We start from the raw sequence: 20,752 nt of genomic DNA on the forward strand, positions 1-20,752 counted from the left end.
TGGAAGGCTTGTTGAAAGCAGAAACGTGTACGTGGTATTAGCAGCCATTACTCTCATCTATGGGACCTGGAGCAGGATGTGCCTACCAGTTAATTGTTTAGGGGCCTTGAGAGCAGAGCCTTTGTATTCCGTGGGAAAACGGAAGGGGATTGGCTACTGTGTGGGATACTTCTCATATTTTTCTCATAACTGACTCTAAGATGTAGCCAAACTGCTTCATTTCAGCAGGGAGTTAATCCCTGCCATAACTCTCCTTTCCTCTTCCACCCAATGAAGAAAAAAATGGAGGTTACAACTGAAGGAAACAACCCGCTGAAACCCCGAGAAACCCAGGTCACTGTTGTCATATAGTTTTGACCTGTAGTCAAGCCTCACTTTGTTAATTATGCTGGTTAACCGGTCAACACTTTATGTCTGAATTTTAATTGAACAGACAAAAGCAAGTACTTTGTCACAAAACACAATTTTTTAAAAAAAGATCACCACCAGAAGATGTGGTGATGCTTTGTGGCTTAGATGGCTTTAAAAAGGAGATTAGACAAATTAATGGCAGATAAGTCAGTCAGTGGCTATTAGCAATGATAACTAAATGGAACCCATTTTGCAGGATAAGTAATAATTGTCACTTTATTTCTTGAAGTTTACCATTACATAGCTTCGGAGAGCCTTCTCCAGATTTTGGTGGACAACAATTCCCACCAGCCCCAGTCAGCACTGCCAATGGTCAGGGATGGTGGCAGTCATAGTCCAGATCATCTGGAGGGCACTAGCTTGGGAAGCGTGATCTAGGAACTCATATGTATTGGAACTCTATACACCCTGTGAATCTGATGAAGTAGGCTATTGTTTGAAAACCAACAACGAAGTCAACCATTTAGTTATCACAGAGCTTTGGGTCTTCTATTAATTATTTTCTCCTCCTTTTACTTCTTTCTTCACTTCTGTAAAAGCTTAGCCTTGAAAATAATAAATCTTGTAATACAGTTGAGAGCCAGTGTGGTGTAGTGGTTAAGGTGTTGGACCAGGGCTCGAACCCCCACACAGCCATGAAGCTCACTGGGTGACTGTGGGCCAGTCACTGCCTCTCAGCCTCAGAAGAAGGCAATGGTAAGCCCCTCTGAATACTGCTTACCATGAAAACCCTTTTCATAGGGTCGCCATAAGTTGGAATCAACTTGAAGGCAGTCCATTTTATTTTATAATACAGTTGTAGTTCCAGCTGTAGATAGATTCACACCAATCGTTTTGCATGGTAAAGTGTAAACTATACAGTGGACACTGGCTGTTGAACTGCAGGTAAAATGGACTCCTGATGGCTTTCCTCCACCATCATATTTCTAGCCACTCTGTGACATGATATTCCTGTGGTTGAGTGTTGGAGCTTGCATCTCCATCCCCCCCCCCCTCAGGGAGCCTTTGAGAGAAAGCCATGGCATAGTTTTAAACCAGGGACAACCAGTGTAGTGTGCTTCACATGTTGTTGGACCAGTTGCCAACAACATCAGCCAATACAGCCAAAGGTCATGAATGATGAGAGTTGTTGTCCAACAGCATTCAAAGCGTACCATGTTGGCTACAACTGGTTTAACCTTGTTTGACATGTATTAGAAACAACTATAGGAGCTGGTGAGCATACTGCGGGTGCTTTCACACTGCACTTTATTCCGTTATTCTGATGATTTATTTCCTATTAATTTGTGCATAAAATTTGAGCTTTCACACGACATAACAGGTAGCTCCAGAATTCTGGTGGAATGTAGTGGAAGTTTAGCGCTAAATTCTGCAATAAATGATACCTCAAAAATTCCGATAGCAAGGCCGGGGACACGGAAGATTGCGGGAGTTTTGCGCCAGCTGCCGCTGCTCACGTGACCGCCATCCCAGCATGCAGTGCGTTACTGCTCTTACCAACAGCCCTCCCAGCATGCAGTGCGTTCCCGCCCTTACCAACGGCCCTCGTCGTGCCTCCCAGCCGATCCCAGCTGCTCCTGAGAGAGGAGCCTGTGCTGCAGGGCCTCTGCTGCTGCGCTGCTGCGCCTCTCAGCTGATCCCTTTCACGATTGCGCCTCTTTCAACCCCCCCACGCACCGAAAGAACAGGCCTCAAACCAGCTCATCCGGTGTTGCGTGAGGCTGAATGGGGGGGGGGAGAAAAACTCTGCTCTGTGTGAACAACTGTTGTGCAAAATGCTGGTATAACAGGTACTGCAGTGTGAAAGGGAGTTTTTAAATATGGAACGAAGCACTACCTTTTTAATCCAGAAAACTAGCGCTATTAGCCCCATGTGTGAAAGCACCCTCTCTATCTGTAGTTGCCTGTTATCCTTTACTGAAGGAGAATTCTTTATGTTTAGTTCGTGCTGACCTGAATATCTAGACTTACTAGCAGCCAATCTTGCCACCTGAATTGGAAGACCAGTAAGATAAGCAGCCAACACAGCACATGCACAAACAGGAAGTGTGGAGGTGCTAAAACATGAGGTGGAATTTCCTTTTAAGAATGCAGTTCTGGAGTGAGATAGAGAAGAAAAAACCCAGAAGGTATGATTCTCCCATCCTCTGCAGTTTTGTGGCATTATTTTCTTTTGTGGTAGAATAAATATCATGGATACCTAAGTCAAGAGATTTAAAATGCTGCCCTCTTCACTTAGGACTTCACACTCACTCTGCACAGGTGTAAATACGCTGCTCAAGTCAAAAGTATTAGACAGGTGTCATCTCTGTTATCTTTTCAGCGCCTGCTGAAGACCTTCTTCTTTCAACAAGACTTTTAAGTTGAGACCTTATCCCAGTCTGGGTCTGTGTTGGAATTGCTTTTAATATGTTTTTAAACCTTTTTTTAAAAAAAATAGATGTTTTTAAACCTTTCTTAAAGATGTTTTTAAAGCTTTTTACATTTTTGTTTTTAAAGATGTTTTGTTTTAATATATTTTAAAGTCTGCTGTTATGATGTCTTAAAGTGTTTTTAGTGCTTTTGTTTGCTGCCCTGGTCTCCTGCTAGAAGGAAAAGCAGAATATAAATCAAATAAATAAATGTAGTGAATCCAAGCTTTTTCTTTTTTTGGTGCTGTCACAGAATCTGGAGTCAGTAAAAATAAACTCGCAGCCCAATCCTATGAGCCACATATTGCCTGCCATGTAAAGGTAAAAACTGTTGCACTAGTACATTGCTGAACCACTAGCGTGAACCTGGCAATCCATGCCATCTTTGGGACACAGGAATAATGCAGAAGCCTACATACTGCACAGGCAAGAGCCACCATCAGATGCAGTGTAGTGTTGATACACAAAGCTGATTCATGGCTCAGAAATGAACAAAGAGGGGGCAAGAACCCACATGCTCCATCTTAAAGGTGCTTCTGTAATAACTCAGCCATCTGCATTAATTCAGGCGGCAGCTCCACAGGACTTGAAAGAGCTGCTATGAAAGATAGATGTTGATTAGGTAAGATCCATAGTTCAATAAGAACTTAGATCTCCAAGCAAGGCCTGGTGACTGCCAGGGTTTTGGCCGTCAATTGAAATTGCAGAGCAGGGGTGGAGAACATGAGGTCTGGAGGCCTGAAGCGGCCCTCCAGGCCTCTCTGTTTGGCCCTTGAGACTTTCCCCAGGTCATACCCCTCAGTGTCCTTACTTTGCACACTCCTTGAGTGTTTTTGCCTGGCTAGAATATGTACTTGAACTCTGATGATGTGTCTCGCTTGCCTGGAAGGAGGCTAGAGAGAGATGTGTAAGTGTATGGATGTAGAAACTACCCTACTGTACAAAAGTAAAATTTGCATTCGTTGTTCTGCTCACTTTTGCCTCTGCTCCCACCCACTACTGGCATGTGATCCCCAGAAGATAGTCCATCCTTGGTTCCCCATCCTTGTTGTAGAGAATTAAAAGTGGCTATACCCTGCCTTGGCGTCATGCGCTATGGCACAGTTGAATGGGTGTGGATTGTGCCTTCTTCATCAGAGACCCCCTAGGAGAGGGAACAGCCTTGGATGGTGTGTCAGCTGATTCAAACTCCTCACCTAAATGATTTGTTCTCCCATTCACTGATTCAGAACTGGGTAACTCTTCCTTAGAGAAGTCTTCAGGGAATTCGGGCAGATTAGGATACCATGAGCCTTCCTAGGGATATGCTCCTGGCTCAAGGATTTTGTTGGAGGAGTGGTCATCAAAAGAAACTCTGTTTTTTGGTGTTACTCTAGTGGCATGGGAAGATGATACGCTGCAGAAGCCCTTACTGAGAGGAAATAATACCCTATGCACTGTGGAGTGACTGGCGGCATGAGCAGCAAACAACAGTCCTTCCAGGTGGTACAGCTTGCACTGGAGTGGAATGTAATTACAGATCTGCCCTCAGAGGGTGGTAGTGAATTAGCTACGGTATCTATCCTTTCCAAGGCATGAAGTCTGAGAATCATGGCATGTAATATCTGTTTTACTTTTATACGCTTAACTTGTGTGAAGAGGCTAGACAGTTTAATCTTTGTTCCTTTGGGTGGGTCGGTGGGGGTCATTCATTTCATAGCAGCAAACAGAGTGACTGGCAAAGTTATACAGTTTCAGTGAGGCAGCTTTCCTAAATAGTAAAGATGTAAGCATAAAATAACTCAAAATGCTTTTTGCAAAATGTGACGCACATGAGACCTTTGAGAACGGATGAAGGGACTGGGCTGCCTCTCAGGGTATAAGTATGGAGCTGGATTTATCTTGCACTGTGAGCAAGTCCAGTTGAAAGCTACTGAATTCAGGGCAGCAGTACCAGTGTCTGGATAACTGGTACCTGAGCCCTGTTTCCCCATTGCTTCAGTGACAGTGGAGAAGCTAAACCACACAGTAAGGCTACAGAGAGTTCAGCTCAGCACTTAACAAAATCCATTACTCTCAATGTACAGTCTTGGTAGCAGCTCCCCCCCCCGGGGGGGGCTAATGGAAACAGCTTTACACCTATTACATGGACATTCTGAAATTCTGAACGCTTCAGGAGACTTCCTTGGAAATGAAAAAATACTTTCCTTTTGTCGTCACCTCCCATCAGCTTTGTGTCAACACTGGAAGCCTTCTGCTGTGTTGCAGTATAAATGACTACAGTGGTATTCTGGGAGTTTGAACACAAGGGCTGTTTTTCGTTCTACTCATTTTATGACTAGTGGTTCAATTACTTATGTTCTCAGCTATCAAATGGACACTGATATTTATTTTGAGAGGGTGTCAAGAGGCTTGGTTCATATACATTTGTAAATTAGGCACAGTGTATTATTACTGTTAGATGAGAGGCTGATGCCTTAATTAAGCTATTAATAACTAGCCATAGCACCCTACCTCTACCCCATGGCTTTACATATAGAAAAGAAACACAAGAGACAAGTAAACCTCTTTTTTTAAAACATGTTTTGCCCTAATCTAGGAATTTCTTATGGTGTAGAAATCCAATATACACACGGAGGTTTGCCACTTGAAGCAACATTGCACATTGTGTTCTTTGTGTGAATTTTCTCTGTCCATTGACATAAATGGATTTATATACACATAAAACTACAGAATGTGCACTGGAGTACATGCAGGATTGTAGATGGGGACTTTGTTTCAAAATGTTTGCACATGTGGTACAGTTATCTCCCCCCCCCCCATTTCAGATCAGAGGACTGAGGCAACATGAATGTGAGCGATTTTCTAGCCCTATAGATAAGGAACTCCACTTTTATTGTCAAGTGTGTGTAAGTCAGCCTTCACCAACCTGGTGCCCTCCAGATTTTTTTTTCTAGACCTCCCATAGGGCTGATGACAGCTGCAGTACAAAACATCTGGAGGGCAACATGTTGGCAAAGGCTGGTGTAAATTTAGTGGGCCCTTAGAAGCATTAAACTTTTGACTGATACACATGTTAAATTTGACATGTGGAAATTGCCAAAAACATCATGTGTGATGCCAGCTCTGCATAGTAGCTGTGACGTATGAAGCAGGAGTGTGACTTGCTGTGGTCCTCCAGATACTGTTGGATTCCAGCTCTCATCAGTCTAGCCAGCATAGATGATGAGGGTTATAGTCCAGCAACATCTGGAGAGCCACAAGTTCCCCAAACCTGGTATGTATGACATATCTTGCCATGGGGATTGGATTCACAGTGTCTCTGTGCTGCCATCAGAAGTTCTTGGTGGCAGTTGCTGATGGTGTGGAAATTCTCCATGTGACCAGGGTGGTCCATTTGACAACCCATTCATTCTACACACTGCTGCCTCCACATTAATAACTCACATTGCAGAAAACAACATCAAAGAGGCTTGCTGTAGAGTACACTTTTGCAGTGCAGGTGCTATTTTAAGGGGCCTTCATGTTCCAATGGCAACAAGATACAAATTGGCTTTAAGACACATGAACCAAATACCACTTGTTTCAGTCTTCCTTTAGATGTTGATGCCTTCAGAGCAGACTTCGTGGGTGTAGCTGTGCATGGTCTTTGATCAGTCTGGTAAGAGCAGAGCTTATGGAAAGTGGGTGGTTGACAAAGTGAGGAGTTCTTGCACAACTGAGAAGATGGTTTTAGAGACTTCTATTAATGAGGTGGTCATAACCTTAAGTTAAAATATAAATATATGTGCTTTGAAAGTGGCGTCGCAAGGCACTCCACAAGTTCCAGTTCGTGGTCATTTTCAGAAAAGTCAGCTTTAATTTGAATATAGAAATGTCAAAGATTGTAATTTACCAGTAAGAGTGGCTGACAGCCTGACCCTGCTAGGCACTGCACAAATACAACTCATTGGATTTATTATGATCACCATCCCAGAGCGTGGCATAAGCACACAATTCTTTCTCTTGCACTGATCCTGTGTCATGCAAGGTCATGCAAGAGGCTTACTCAAGTCATGGTCAGGTTGCCAACAGCCCCTTTCCCAGATGATATGAACTATTTGAACAGTCCTATATCTTTTGCAGAGGCACAAACTCCGGATCTAGCAGGGTGCATGTCTTTTCAGTGGTAATTCAGAAATAGCTGCATGGCTCAGTCTCACTTGCTACTAAAGGATGCTACTTTAGCTGCAGTGGCATAAATCACCATTTGCAACTAAAGTAGCCCCTCAGGACTGAACTGCCAGAACTATAATGTTCAGTCAGCACCTTCTCTTCTGTGATAATATTTTTTACCTCTGCCACAGAGCAGCATGTTAAATGTAGTTATTCTGTATCCTCAGGTTTTTAGGTGCTTGTAGCCATTATCAGCATCAGACAGGTGATTGCGAGACTGGATGAAGATTTATTTCTCACCATTGGAAAGTGTCTCACCTCTAGCTTCAGCAGAGCTTCATTTCAATTTCTCTTCTACAGAGTGATAATTTTAGACAGAAGCACCCTGCTAATCATTCAAGAGTTGCACATGCACAGCTCTCTGTAAGCTACCAATGCTTTGCACCTGATCTTTCAGTTATCATGGTGCAATATCATATGCATAGACAATGTCCAAAGGCCTCCCCAGCTATCTGTATTACTCTTATCAGTATCAGTGTTACCATATCCCATTGGCTGTCAGTGGCTTACATCAGCTGGCACTTCGGCATTATTCTCACTAGCAACTATCTTTAGCTTAACAAATGATTAACACGCTTTAAGTCCAGATCTTTTCTTGCAAACTTTTTTAGTTCTAATGTGTAGAGCAGGGATAGAGAACCTATAGCCCTCCAGATGTTGTTGGACTCCAACTCCTCTGAGACACCGGTAGCATGATTGGGAGTTCTAGTTCAGCAACATCTGGGGGGGGCACAGGTTCCCTGTCCCTGGTGAAGAGCATGGTGGAGGGGGAAGATGATGACTGTAAGGGTTGAGCCTACACATGTTGGACTGTATGCCCCTATTTGAACATTGTGTGTAATGAATGGATGGCAGGCAGGGCTGGGGGAGGGGTCAGAACAGCATGATCCTGATACCTCAGTATGTGAAAACTCTACAAAGTTAATGCCATGTTTTTATAGGGGTAAGAGAGGAGTCCCTTGTGGAGGAGGATCTTTGTACTCACTCCTGGGAGTCCTCTGTCCATCATCATTCCTTTATTCGAAATGAGACTTCTGGGATACCGTTACCTATCTTCACTAAGCATGATCCCCTTTTGTTGGAAAAACAATGGAGAATGAACACTGAGTACAAATGGGATGTACATCAGACAGCCGTTCCTAAATAACCCTGAACAGAAATACCTGTTGTTGTTTGCTTTTGTCCATGTGAATGCAGCCCTGGATAGATATTGAGAATGGTTTTTGTACTTTTATGCCAGGCTAAAAATAAAATCTTATTTCTGCTAAGGTTCAAAGTGCTGTGCTTTTTGAGCATCATCAGTTGGATGCATTTCAAACTATCACCTGTTGCAAGCTGGCTGTTCTGTAAGCAAGTTATGTAAGTAGGATTAACAAAGGCTTAAAGCCTGATCATGCTGTGAAGCTGGATCACTTCAGAAGTTCTTAGCAGCAACACATTTATTGTGGTTTCATCAGTTTGCAAAAGAGCACTAAGCTTTCTATTTAAAGTAGCTGCCTCATGATTTAACAGAGACTTAGATGTCAAGAGAGCGTTTAGGGTTGAAATCAATCACGATAGCATTTTTAAGGCTCTGACAGACCTTTAGATTTGAATTGGGTCTGCAGATTTCTAAGGAGTTGTTCCCTCTTTAATCCAGTATAAGTTTTTGGGGAATCGGTCTTGTAGAGGATGACTAGGTAGTATTCTAAGGATCAAGGACTTAATGAAAAATACTTCTTTAGATGTGTAGGAAACTTGATATAAAAAACTGATGAGGAGAAATTGTCTGATCCTGAGCAAAAACAGAAAGGCATAATCTGCAAATGTATTAGAAGTTAGTTTTGATTAAAATAAAACCCTAAATAGGATTTGACCAATATTGGATAAATTGCACTAGACTTTAGGAGTGGTGATGATCTGTTTGTTAGGACAGCATAGGGTCAAAACACCTTCACAGAATTGTTGTGGGTAGAAATACTAAATCTGCCCTGGGCTCTTGCTGGGAGGAAGGGCAGGATATAAATCAAATAATAAATAAATACAGTAGGGCCCCGCTTTACGGCGCTTTGCTAATGCAGCGGTCGCAATTAGACTAAAGCCCCACTCATACGGCGCTTGTTCCACTTTTACGGCGGTTTTTGGGTGTCGCGCACCATTTCTATTCAATGAGTTCTGCTTTTTGGCGGTTTTTGCTTTTCGGCAGGGGTCTGGAACGTAACCTGCCATATGAATGGGGCCCTACTTTAAGTAAATAATATATTGCTCCCTTAATTAAAAATGAGATAATAATAGAGGAAGAAATCAGGGTCTCCAAAGCAAAAAAAAAGTTATAATAACTGGTGGCTTCAGCTAGTGTCACACTGATTAGATAAATGTGCATTCCAGATTACAGAAGAGTCACCAAAGCGGCCGGGCGAGCCCAGGTTGGTTTTGGTCTGATAAATGCACGCATCCCCGGAGGTCAGCGCTCGTTGGTATGTATTAGCTCTAGAATTACCACAGTTATCCAAGGAACGGTTCCGAGGCACATTTTCTGGATACAGTAGAATACCTTAGTACCTTAGAAAGTTATGGATTCAAGTGTAGGGGAGGCTACCATTTATTAATATGGCTATCTCAGGTCTATTAGTTGAAATAATTAAATCTAGAACTATTAAAACATGTAGAAGAATAAACCTTCATGAGGGAAATCAGCATTATTGCATTAAAGGAAAGTCTTGCCTCACCTACCTTTTTAAATATTACAAACAAATATCAGTATGACATGGTGAACATAGCACATGACACAACTTCAGTGCTTACAGTAACATCAGTGATACTCTTACTTCCACCCAACTCATTTAAATAAGAAAGATAACACAGAAAGTAAGAAAACATTAGAAATATGCTCAGGAATCTATCCAAATTTCCTTTTCTAATACATTATAATCTTTGAGCAGTGTTCCATAAAGCCTGACAAATCACATTCCCTAATTCTTTCCTTAGCCTGCTGAATATAAGTCAATTTTTCCATTTCATTAAATAACACTCTTTCAAATCTGGTGTTGTGTTTACTTTCCAATATGTAGCATAAACAATTTTATCAGCCACTAGGGAATTCCATCAAAGCTTCCTTTCTTTTACATTTATTTCCTTCATTAGTCTCCTCAGAATCACTTTTTCCCCTTAATTCTATGACCTGATGGTTCAGAAATTCCCCCCTCATCAAATCCCAGTAATTTGTCACCATTGGCAAATCCCATCAGACATGGCAGCAATATACAGTTGCTTGGATTGAACGTTATATTGTGTGAGCGAAAGGGCACTTCTGTTTGCACATGGTAACCTCTTCCCCTGCCTGGTATTTTCCTGATTCCCCTGTCCTTCGCAGTTCCCCACACCTGCAGTATAGAGGAGGAGACAAGAAAATAATGTTGTACAAGCTTGCACTTTTCTGGATTCAACCGTATACTTTGTGAGTTCTATTCCATTCTGGAGCATTACATACCAATACGAAGCATTTTTGGACCCTTCTAATCCAGCAGATCTCAGTGAAGATGTTGACAGACATTTCCTTTCCCCCCTTCCATTCCCCCTTTTGAAAATGTAAGAGTGAACTTAACTGAATGATCACGAACATCCCAGATTTCAAATTATTTCCTGAAGGACAAAGAGGATGTTGCTCTTTCTTTCATTGTTTTTGTCAGCATCAGTGTGTATTGGCATTGGTGTCACAAAGTGATATTTCAAGGGAGAAACGTGATCTTTGCAAATACCATGGCAAACTTCAGCTCCTGAGTGTACTGAGAGCTGTCAGAGCTGGCATCACAGCCTGCTTCTCAGGCTGAGCTCTTCCTGTGATGGTATATCATTATGTGTGACACTGTTGTTGTGTGCATGGCAAGTGTCATGCGTAACAGTACAGAGCTGCTGGAGAACGGTGGGAGAATTGACAGGAAATGCCCATTCAATTCCCATCCAGAAACTATATGAGCAGACAAGGCCCTTCTCTCTTCCTTATCCTTATTTCTCAGTGTTCAAGGCCAATCTCTGTGAGTGATATGAGTGACACCTTCCCTTGCAAAACATTCCCCACATCCTAGCACCTCCAGTGTATATGCAGAGAACATAAAAATCTCCATAGAGCACTACTGAAAAGCAGTTGCCATCTGGGGTGCTATCCATGTTGCCTGCATGGATGCTCATAATACTGGGTTTCAGACACTCAGTACGTAGAATTTCACAAATTTGTGCTGGTGCGCATTAATGAACTGCTACTGTGCGCAGCAAGAGATAAATAAATGATTAATTAATTCATTTCATTTATGAATGCCTTCCCATAGAACATCTTGAAGTGATTTAACAATAAAAACATCTGCAATACAAACACACGCACACACACACACATATAATCAATTAAAGGCTCACGTGAGCTGAAATTACTTGCCATAGAGCAGCCTGCGTGCTGTATCTCTCTGATCCACAGCTTTCGCCTTGCCTTCTTCCACACAGCCTCTCCTGGGGGGTGGCTAATTCTGCTGTATGTCTGCGTTGGATGTATTTGGATCATTTAGTGGCTCCTGATGCACAGATGCACCAGAATAAACAGCCCCTCAGAGAAAGCACAGCCAAATCTCAGATAGTTTTTGCTCTTGCAAACTCTACGTAAACCTTTTTTTGGGATGAGAGTGAGACACGTCTTCAGTTGTAATTCACTCGTTAAAAAAAACAAACTAAAAACATGTGCCTAAGCCATCAGAACTACTGGGATCCCTAAGCAAGTTCAGCATGGATTCTGTGTCACTCCCACCAGGGTAATAGCTCCTGTAAGGAATATAGATGTGACATGGCACCTGCCCAAAACTTGAAAGTTTCTTCCCAGTCCTCAGGGTTTGTTTGGCTGCTTGGCTAACAGCACTTGGAGCTAGCACATGATGTTCCTGTGCATGAGGCAAACAGAATGTATGAAGAGGTCCGTTGTTTTTGCCTCCTCATTGTCTCCTATCTGTTTTGGCAGTTTTGTGCCCTTTTAATTCACCATCTGGAATAAACTTGGCAAGGGTGTAGTCCAGACAAAACCACATCTGCTTATATCCCATAGAGATCAATGAGACTTCAGTGCTTAAATTTAACTTGGGACCAGTCTGGTTCATTTAAAAGGGACTTGCTGCAGAAGATGGGAGGTTTCAGAAGGGGGAGGGGGAAGGAGAACGATATCTTTTTTTTCTCTTTCCCACCTTTCTGAAACTTTCCACCACTGTGCTAAGGGGCTCAGATTGGGGTTAAAAGGCCTCCGTTTTTTGCCCAGAGACTCTGTTTTTTGGGGGTCCTCTCCAGGTCTCTGAGTGAGTCACCTTAATCTCCAGACTCTTAGCTTTCATTAAAAAAAAGTTTCTAGGTGGTCTGGTTCAAGAGATATACACCAAAATGTCAGCCACTGCAACCATTCCCCCACAACTTCTGTTAGAAGTTGGCTGCTCTAATCCCTGTCCTTTCAGGTTTTTAGCCAATAAGTGAAGTCATTGTTGTGATTGACAAGAGATTTGCTGACCACCAGGCAATATCTACAACCCATTGCAAATCTTGAAAACAGTTTTTCCTTTTCCTGTTTGTCTGCACATCAGAAGTTGAGCGAGTGCGTTATACTTTTCTAATAATAAGGAGTCAAACAAGTTTAAATTTTACTGGGCTGTTGAAGAGGGCAGTTTTTTTGTCTAATTCATAGTCTGTTTTGAAAACCTTCCCAATATGAAATTTTAATCCATTACCCACTTTGTGGGAGTAAAGCAGCAATGCTAATCCCACATACCTGGGAGTACAGCCTGTTTGAATACATTGGGACTTGCTTCTGAGTAAACATGCATAGGATTGCACTATAAATATCTCTACAGGTTGTGTAAATAATAAACATCTTTGACATGGTTTCTTATATAAATATTTCTTACTACTAAGTCTCAATATGTATGCGATTTCACACTATGGTTGTACATGATTATTTCCTCTACATTTTAAGTGTGCCCTTATCCCTTGGGGTGGTCACATTCCCCGCTCCATTGTTTTCATCCTGAGGGGCAGATTAGGCTGAGAGATGGTGAGTAGCCCATGGTCACCCAGTAAACTTTGTAGCTGATTTCCATTATCAAAAATGATTTATATGCAGGCAAAGTTTATGAACTAATACCGATCCACATAATACATTTAAAGCACTTCCAACTCGCATTTAAAGCACATGACTTCCCTCAAAGAATCCTGGGAAGTGGAGTTTCTCCCTCACAGTTATAGTTCCCACCACTGTTAACAAATTAAACTTCCCATAATTCTGTGCTGGGATTCGTGTGCTTCAAATGTATGTTGAATGAGCTTTAAATGCATGATGTGGAAATGCCCTAGGTATGCTGTGCATTCATTAGTGAATTGAAAAGAACAATTTTAAAAGATAAATTTTAAACAGGGGAAGAAGGGCTGTAGCTCAGTGGTAGGGCAGATGCTTTGCATGCAAAGGTCCAAAATCCAATATCTGGAAAAGAGTATTGCCTGGAATCCCGGAGAGCCAATGCTAGTCCATGTGATCAGTACTGAGCTAGATGGTACCAAATGGCCTGTGTCGTATAAGGTAGATTCCTTTGTTCCTAAAAGAGAAAAGAGACCCAAGGGCCACAGTGACTCTGAAATTTATTTACAGAAGAAATTAAAACAATAAAATTATTGGCAAAATAAGTTAAAAACAGGTATTCAAAAACATTCAAAATAATAAAAACAACAATGAGTTTAAAACAGATAAAAAGCACAATAGCTTCTACATGCCTGGGTAGGCTTGCCTAAACAAAAAATGTTTTTAACAGGTGTCAAAAAGAGTACAATGAAGGCACCTAACTAATGTCAATAGGCAGGGAGTTCCAAAGTGTAGGTGCTGCCACACTAAAGGATCAATTTCTTATAACAGCAGAACAAGTACTATGTGGCACCTGTAATGTGGAAAGTATATCTTGAACTTCGCTTGGTAGCAAATCAACAACCAGTGCAGATTTCAGAGCAGAGATATTATGTGCTGACAGGATCTCACTCATGTGAGCAATCGTGCCACAGCATTCTACACTAACTGTAGCCCTCAGGTCAGGTTGTGCTGCTTGGGGATTTCTGTGACCTTGGCTGACTGGCTGCCAGGATTTTTTTAGTTTTGGTTTTTGGTTAGGAACCCTAACTGGTTGTGGGATGCTGAGTTTTCTGCCTTATAGGAATCTTGTTGAGGTTGGTATGGTATTGCATTTATGGAATCATCACTGTCTTTTGTTTTTCTTTTCTATTTCCATTTCATTTACTTCTGACCTCACTCCCTTGCATCAATAAAAGCAATAACAGTGGTTCCATGTGGTCAGCTCAACCCCCTTAAACCCACTGATGATGCACCTTATTGTATGCATGATGGTTTGCTTCTTGCCCAATAGTGGTAAAAGAGAATTCACATACTGGGAAGTGTGGCTTCAATTGCTGTTGTTCCCAAGCTACTGCCTGTGAATGTAGACTAAACCATGTGTGTTTTCTCTCTGTTGTTACTCACTGGAATTGGGTTGGCTGTCAAAGTGAGTTTATAGCAGCCCACAGGGTAGCCAGAAAAAGGTAGAGAATCTTCTTAACTCTTACTCATTTCTCAAACCTCTTTCTGAAGTGAAGGGTCAAGTCTGTAAAGAATTGTGGAGCAGCCATATTAAAAAGTAGGGGCAGGGCATTCCAGGCAGGGGGTTGCCAACCCTGCTTGGATATGGATATCTTTGCAGAGGATTCCTAGTCAAGTCTTACCAACAGCACAATCCTAACCATATCTACTCAGAAGTAAGTCCTGTTGAGTTCTATGGGGCTTAGTCCCTTAGTTAAGTGTGTTTAGAATTGCAGCCTTCAGGGGCATCCATCTTTACTCCCAAGTGCTTCCATCTAACATCTCCACAACATTAAGCTTCTTTCTTCCTACTATGTGTTGTGTCCCAGGTGAACGGAGAGTTCAATCAGGGAGGGGAGTCAGATGAGGATGAGGCTCCTTGGGGATCTCAAGGAAGGGAGACGAGCAGGGAGGGTTCTGACAGCCCCCAAAGTCCCCTGCCTGGCACTTCAAGGAAGCTCCTGCCCCGCCTGCGAGTCCAATGCCCGAGCAGTTGGGAAGCAACTCTCCACCTGCACCATCTATTCCTGGGCAGGAATCCCCGCCATGCACTTCAAACACTTCCCAGCCAATCAGCATCCCTTTTCCAGAGACCGCGCTGTCACCTAGCAAAGCCCTGCCATCAGATGGGTCATCTGAGACTCACGCCCCTTGCCCCGTGCGAGGAAGCGTGAGAAGAGAGACTTTCAGAGGGTGGAACTCAGGCGGAGCTACCATTTACGAGCCAAAACCTTCCCTACTTAAGCCAGTGTCTCCCAAGGCACAAGTGCCGAGTCATCTCTGCCCAGACACTGCAGAGACTGATTAGCTAGAATAGTCAGGGAAAGTAGTGAGTCAGAGTAGACGGGTATATGAAGTGCACCACTTTGGATGCATCTATAACTTTAATAAAAAGAGAAAAAGACATCTCGCCTCAGTCTGAATCCATCACCTCTGGGCAGGACACTGTGGTCTTTTGGTGACAGGCCTGGCCTGAGGGCACTTAAACCCTTCCTGCCAGAAACAAGTAGGCTCGAGTAAATGTTCCCTTCCCAGGCTCCCTAAACAGGTGTGACAGAATGATCCCGTCACTTCAGATGGACCTGAGAACACCCTCATTTACTTTGCGGACAAAGTCGCTCAGATTCGCTCTGACTTGGACGCTGAAATTGATACAGTCTCTGAGGATGTAACTTTGGCGTGCCACCATGTGTGTACTGGACCCTTGCCCTTCCTGGCTCATTAGAAGTACCAGAGGGGGACTGGTTGATTGGGTCAGGGGAGTAGTCAATGCCTCTCTACAACAAGGCAGAATTCCGTCATGCTTAAAGGAGGCAGTTATAAGACCACTGCTGAAAAAGCCCTCCCTGGATCCCTCTTTACTAGGTAACTACCGGCCAGTCTCCAATATTCCATTTTTAAGCAAGATAATAGAGCATGTGGTGGTCACCCAACTCCAGAGATTCCTGGATGATACGGATTATCTGGATCCATTTCAGTCTGGTTTCAGGCCTGGCTATGGGACAGAGACGGCTTTGGTCTCCTTGGTGGATGACCTACGCAGAGAACTGGACAGGGGGAGTGTGTCTCTGCTGGTTCTACTGGACCTCTCAGCGGCTTTCGATACCATCGATCATGGTATCCTTCTGGGCCGCCTTGCTGAGATGGGACTTGGGGGCACTGTGTTACAGTGGCTCCAGTCCTTCCTGGAGGACCGAACCCAGAAGGTGGTACTGGGGGACTCCTGCTCGACCCCTTGGCCATTGACCTATGGGGTCCCTCAGGGTTCCGTTCTGTCCCCCATGTTATTTAACATCTACATGAAACCGCTGGGAGAGGTTGTCCGGGGTTTTGGGGTTCGGTGCCATCAGTATGCTGATGACACTCAACTCTATTTCTCTTTTCCACCTGAAGCCAAGGAAGCCGTACAGGTCCTAAACCAGTGTCTGGCATCAGTGATGGACTGGATGAGGGCAAACAAGTTGAGATTAAATCCTGACAAAACAGAGGTACTCCTGGTCAGTCGGAGAGCAGATCAGGGAATAGGGATTCAACCGGTGCTGGATGGGGTCGCACTCCCCCTGAAGTCTCAGGTTCGCAGTTTGGGTGTACTCCTGGACTCAGCTTTGAATTTGGAGGCCCAGATTGCTGCTGTATCCAGGAGCGCATTTGCCCAATTAAAACTGGTGCGCCAGCTGCGCCCGTTCCTGGAGCTGCCTGATCTGACTAGGGTGATGCATGCCTTGGTTACATCCCGCTTAGACTAGTGTAACACGCTCTACGTGGGGCTGCCTTTGAAGACTGTTCGGAAACTTAAATTGGTACAAAGAGCTGCAGCCAGAGTGCTAACCGGGGCTGGTTACAGGGACCATACAACTCCCCTGTTACAACAGCTCCACTGGCTGCCAATTTGTTTCCGGTCTCAATTCAAAGTGCTGGTTTTGACCTACAAAGCCCTATACGGCTCAGGTCCAGGCTATTTCACAGATTGTATCTCCCTACATGAACCTGTCCGGGATTTGAGATCTTCAGGTGAGGCCCTTCTTGTGTTCCCCACACCTTCGCAAGCACATATGACGCAGACACGAGATAGGGCCTTTTCGGTGGCTGCCCCTAGGCTGTGGAACTCCCTTCCGAGTGAGGTACGATCAGCTCCCTCCTTGCCATCTTTCCGGTGACAAGTAAAGACTGTTTTATTTCAACGGGCATTTGGGATAGAGAACGACCAGGATTAAGTGTCATAGGTTTGGTGACTACATTATATGATTTTATTATTTTAAATTGTCCGCTGTTTTTAACCTATTTTTTATGGTTTTAATTTTTCTCATAGTTTAATTATTTTTTAATAGTATACTTTGTATGTTTTGATTGGTGTTGCTTTTACTTGTAAGCCGCTCTGAGTCCTATTGGAAAAAGGGCGGGGTAGAAATAAATTTTATTATTATTATTATTATTATTATATTATATTATATTATTTAGTTAAGATTTCTATCTCAGTTTCCAATCAGATAAAATTTTTTGTTTGAATGGCATGCTCCAAGCAACTGTGGTTGATGCATAACATATCATGCTTGATGACATCACTAGGCCCTGCCCTGTGACATCACTAGTGCCCGCCTTTGAAGTCTCAGGGTTTGGGATGCATGCTGGCAGCTCAGGTCCTGGGATGTCTGCCAGCCCCTGGATTTAAGGGTTTTATTGCTATATAGCAAGGAAGGATTCCTCCTGAAATTTCCCCATATACTGAAGGGGAGTTAACCTCATAGCTGTAATCTGTCAGTTTTAATCCCACCCCCTTTAAGAATATTATAAATTGTTAAGAGCTCCAACAAACCAACATCTTCCTTCATTTTTTCCCCATCTGATCCTCTCAATGTTTCATGGATTAATTACCTGCAGCACTCCATGGATCCTGGAATGCACTGAACATAGATCTTTCTGAGGTGGGGCTTAGAAAACAAGTGCTTTGCCTTTAACAAGTACATTTGTCAGTTTTTCTCTTTTATAGGCTAGAAGGAGGAGAGTTCTGTGGGCTTATTGTCTCTTTCTGGAAGCCCTCAAAGTAAATGACTCGTCTAATAGCTTAGCTTTGCCTACTTCAGCTGAGGCTGGAACAGCCTATATTATACAGCCACAAGAGTGGCTGTATACTGTAGCTAACAGGGATTTTTCGCATTCCGCACTGTTAAATTGAAAATACCCCTCATGCCATTTTGATACTTCCCATAAGCTCATTTCAAAATAAAACCTTACAAAACTTACAGTTCTGAACTCAGAAATGCTTGCTTAACAACCCTCTCAATTTTCATGGCGATACACAAAACAGTCAGAGAGAATAGAGAGTTCAAAGTCTAAAAAGAGAGGGAAAAAACCCCATAGCCCTTTTGGACTTTTTTCTCCGAGAGTTCTCATAATCTGTTGAAATTCATTAAAAATCAGCCATGTTCACAGAGGACCTGTAATCCTAATACTGACCTTGCCCCATACTCTGACCTTCATCTTCTGCAGTTTAAAAGTTAAAAAAAATGCCTGGCTGATTTTTAATTAATTTAATAAATTGGGAAGCAGCAGAATGGCATGGGGGTATTTTCAATTTAACATTGCGGAATGAGAAAAATCCATGCTGGCTATAGTATACAGCCACTCCTGTGTCTGTATAATTAAAAGTGCTTTAGCTCTGCTTTTTTGCATCTAGTCATTCTATAATCTAGTCATATTTGTGGCAAGCCTCTGATCTACCAGATGAAACAATGTTAGATTAAGACTCTAGGTAAACAAAAAACCCTTCCCATTTGACATGCATCTCTCTCTCTCTCTCTCTCTCTCTCTCTCTCTCTGTGTGTGTGTGTGTGTGTGTGTGTGAGAGAGAGAGAGAGAGAGAGAGAGAGAGAGAAAGGTTGTTCAGAAATTTGCTCTTTTAGTAGGATGCATGTATTTCTAATAGAAAGTCTTCTCATTTCCAGTGGTTGTCATCTGTAGCCATGTAATGCTAGAGGTAAAATCCAATTAGATTATCCAAATTAACTCAGTAGGGCAGTATGATTAGGCAGAGCGAGATGGCCTGCTTGAAAGGAGATCAGATTGCCCATGGTTTACAGTGCAATCTAATACATGTCTACTCAGAAGTAAGCTCCAATGGATTCAGTGAGACTTACTCCCAGGTAAGTGTCTATTGGATTGCAGCCTTACTTTATTTTTTTTAGCATTCCAGGGGTACCATTTGGATTTCCTGCCTTTCGAACCAACTGTTTGTGCCTTCTCTGACCTCTACCCGGTGCTTAGAGATAACCTTGCAATTGCTTCCGGATAAATGCTGGAAGAGCATCTAAATCATTTACGGTTGCATGCTAGAACCTGAGGTGTGGTTTAGGGAGGGGTTCTTTCTCAGTACTGTTTCTTATGACTTCATAATTGAGTAGTAGCTGCATGACTCCCATGAAAGTCTTGCTTTGAGTAAGAGAAATAAGTTGCACCTTCCGTGGTGCCAACACAGTACAAGTGTTTGTTGTAATGGGGTGGTCTCCCCCAAAACTGTTTGCCTTGTGAATAGCTTAAACAGCAAGATTTATCAGCAAGGTTGCCTTAGTGCTGAATAATTTAAATGGTTATATGTTTCTTGTCACTCAGAAACCCCCCTTTTTTGTTAATTATTATACCATCTTTAGTACATATGCAGTTTGTTCTTGTCATGTTAAGGCTTTTAAAAAACACTTCCTGATGGTGAGGAAGGTCACCCCCAGTAGTTCCCAAGCAGACCACTGATTTTGTGTCACTTTTTTGACAGCACCTCAAAGATATCTCGTCTTTCAAAGAGTCAGAAGTCAGTGTCACTTTTAAGATGATTTTAGATTGGCTTTAATAATTATGAGCATGTGCGTAGTCTGGCACATCAGCCTTATAGATTTGAATAAATGTTGGAAGGTGATTCCTTTTTTTCTTTTTGTTTGTTTTTGGTATTTATGTGCAAGGTTTGGAGTCTCACTGAACTCTTCTTCAGCCAAATATTAGTAAAAACATCTTTTCATTATACTTCTCAAACAGCTTAACTGCCACCTCTTCTCCCAAGAAATCTTAGGGGCTGTAGCTTTGTGAATATGCCAGGGATCTTTCTAACTAATTTTTAACAAAATTTGCAGGTTCCTTGAGAGAAGCCATGTTGATTAAACCAGTTTATGTATGTAGTATAAATATGCTTAAATTCTTCCACTCCATAATGGATAATCTGACAAATATGCCTATGTTTAATTTCAGCATACAAATGCCCATGTTTCTAATAAGAAACTGCTTCCTCCCCGTACCTCTGTTTTATGTCCATACTTGTTTTCTTCCCTAGGATCATTCCTCTGCTAGAGCATTCTTCACCGCAAACCTCACCAAGCAACCTGTCCAGCTCTGACAGTTTAGATATCAGTAGGACATACTCCCAAAGAGTAAGTCGCTATGACCTGGATGAAATTGATGCTTGCTGGCTGGAACTCTTCAACATGGAGCTCAAGGAAATGGGTAGGTGCTGATGGTCCTTTTATTGTCAATTTGCCTAGGAGAGCAAAGATATAGAGCAGGGGTGGCACTCCCACCATCCCTGACTATTAGCCATGCAACTGGGGCTGATGAGAGTTGGAGTACAGTAACTTCTGGCCAG

The 20,752-nt window shown here is 42.7% G+C and overlaps 1 protein-coding gene across 20 annotated transcripts in view; it reads left to right on the forward strand.

Moving 5' to 3' along the window:
* Positions 1-20,752, forward strand: part of JADE2 (jade family PHD finger 2) — a 220,966-nt gene that overhangs the window by 100,819 nt on the left and 99,395 nt on the right. For all 20 annotated transcript variants that reach the window (XM_061617123.1, XM_061617116.1, XM_061617118.1 and 17 more), the window contains one exon: positions 20,444-20,613. In XM_061617123.1, coding sequence (XP_061473107.1) covers positions 20,444-20,613 — 170 coding nt within the window. The remainder of the gene's footprint in view (positions 1-20,443; positions 20,614-20,752) is intronic.

Source organism: Rhineura floridana, chromosome 3 (genome assembly GCF_030035675.1).
Source record: "Rhineura floridana isolate rRhiFlo1 chromosome 3, rRhiFlo1.hap2, whole genome shotgun sequence".
NCBI lineage: Eukaryota > Metazoa > Chordata > Lepidosauria > Squamata > Rhineuridae > Rhineura > Rhineura floridana.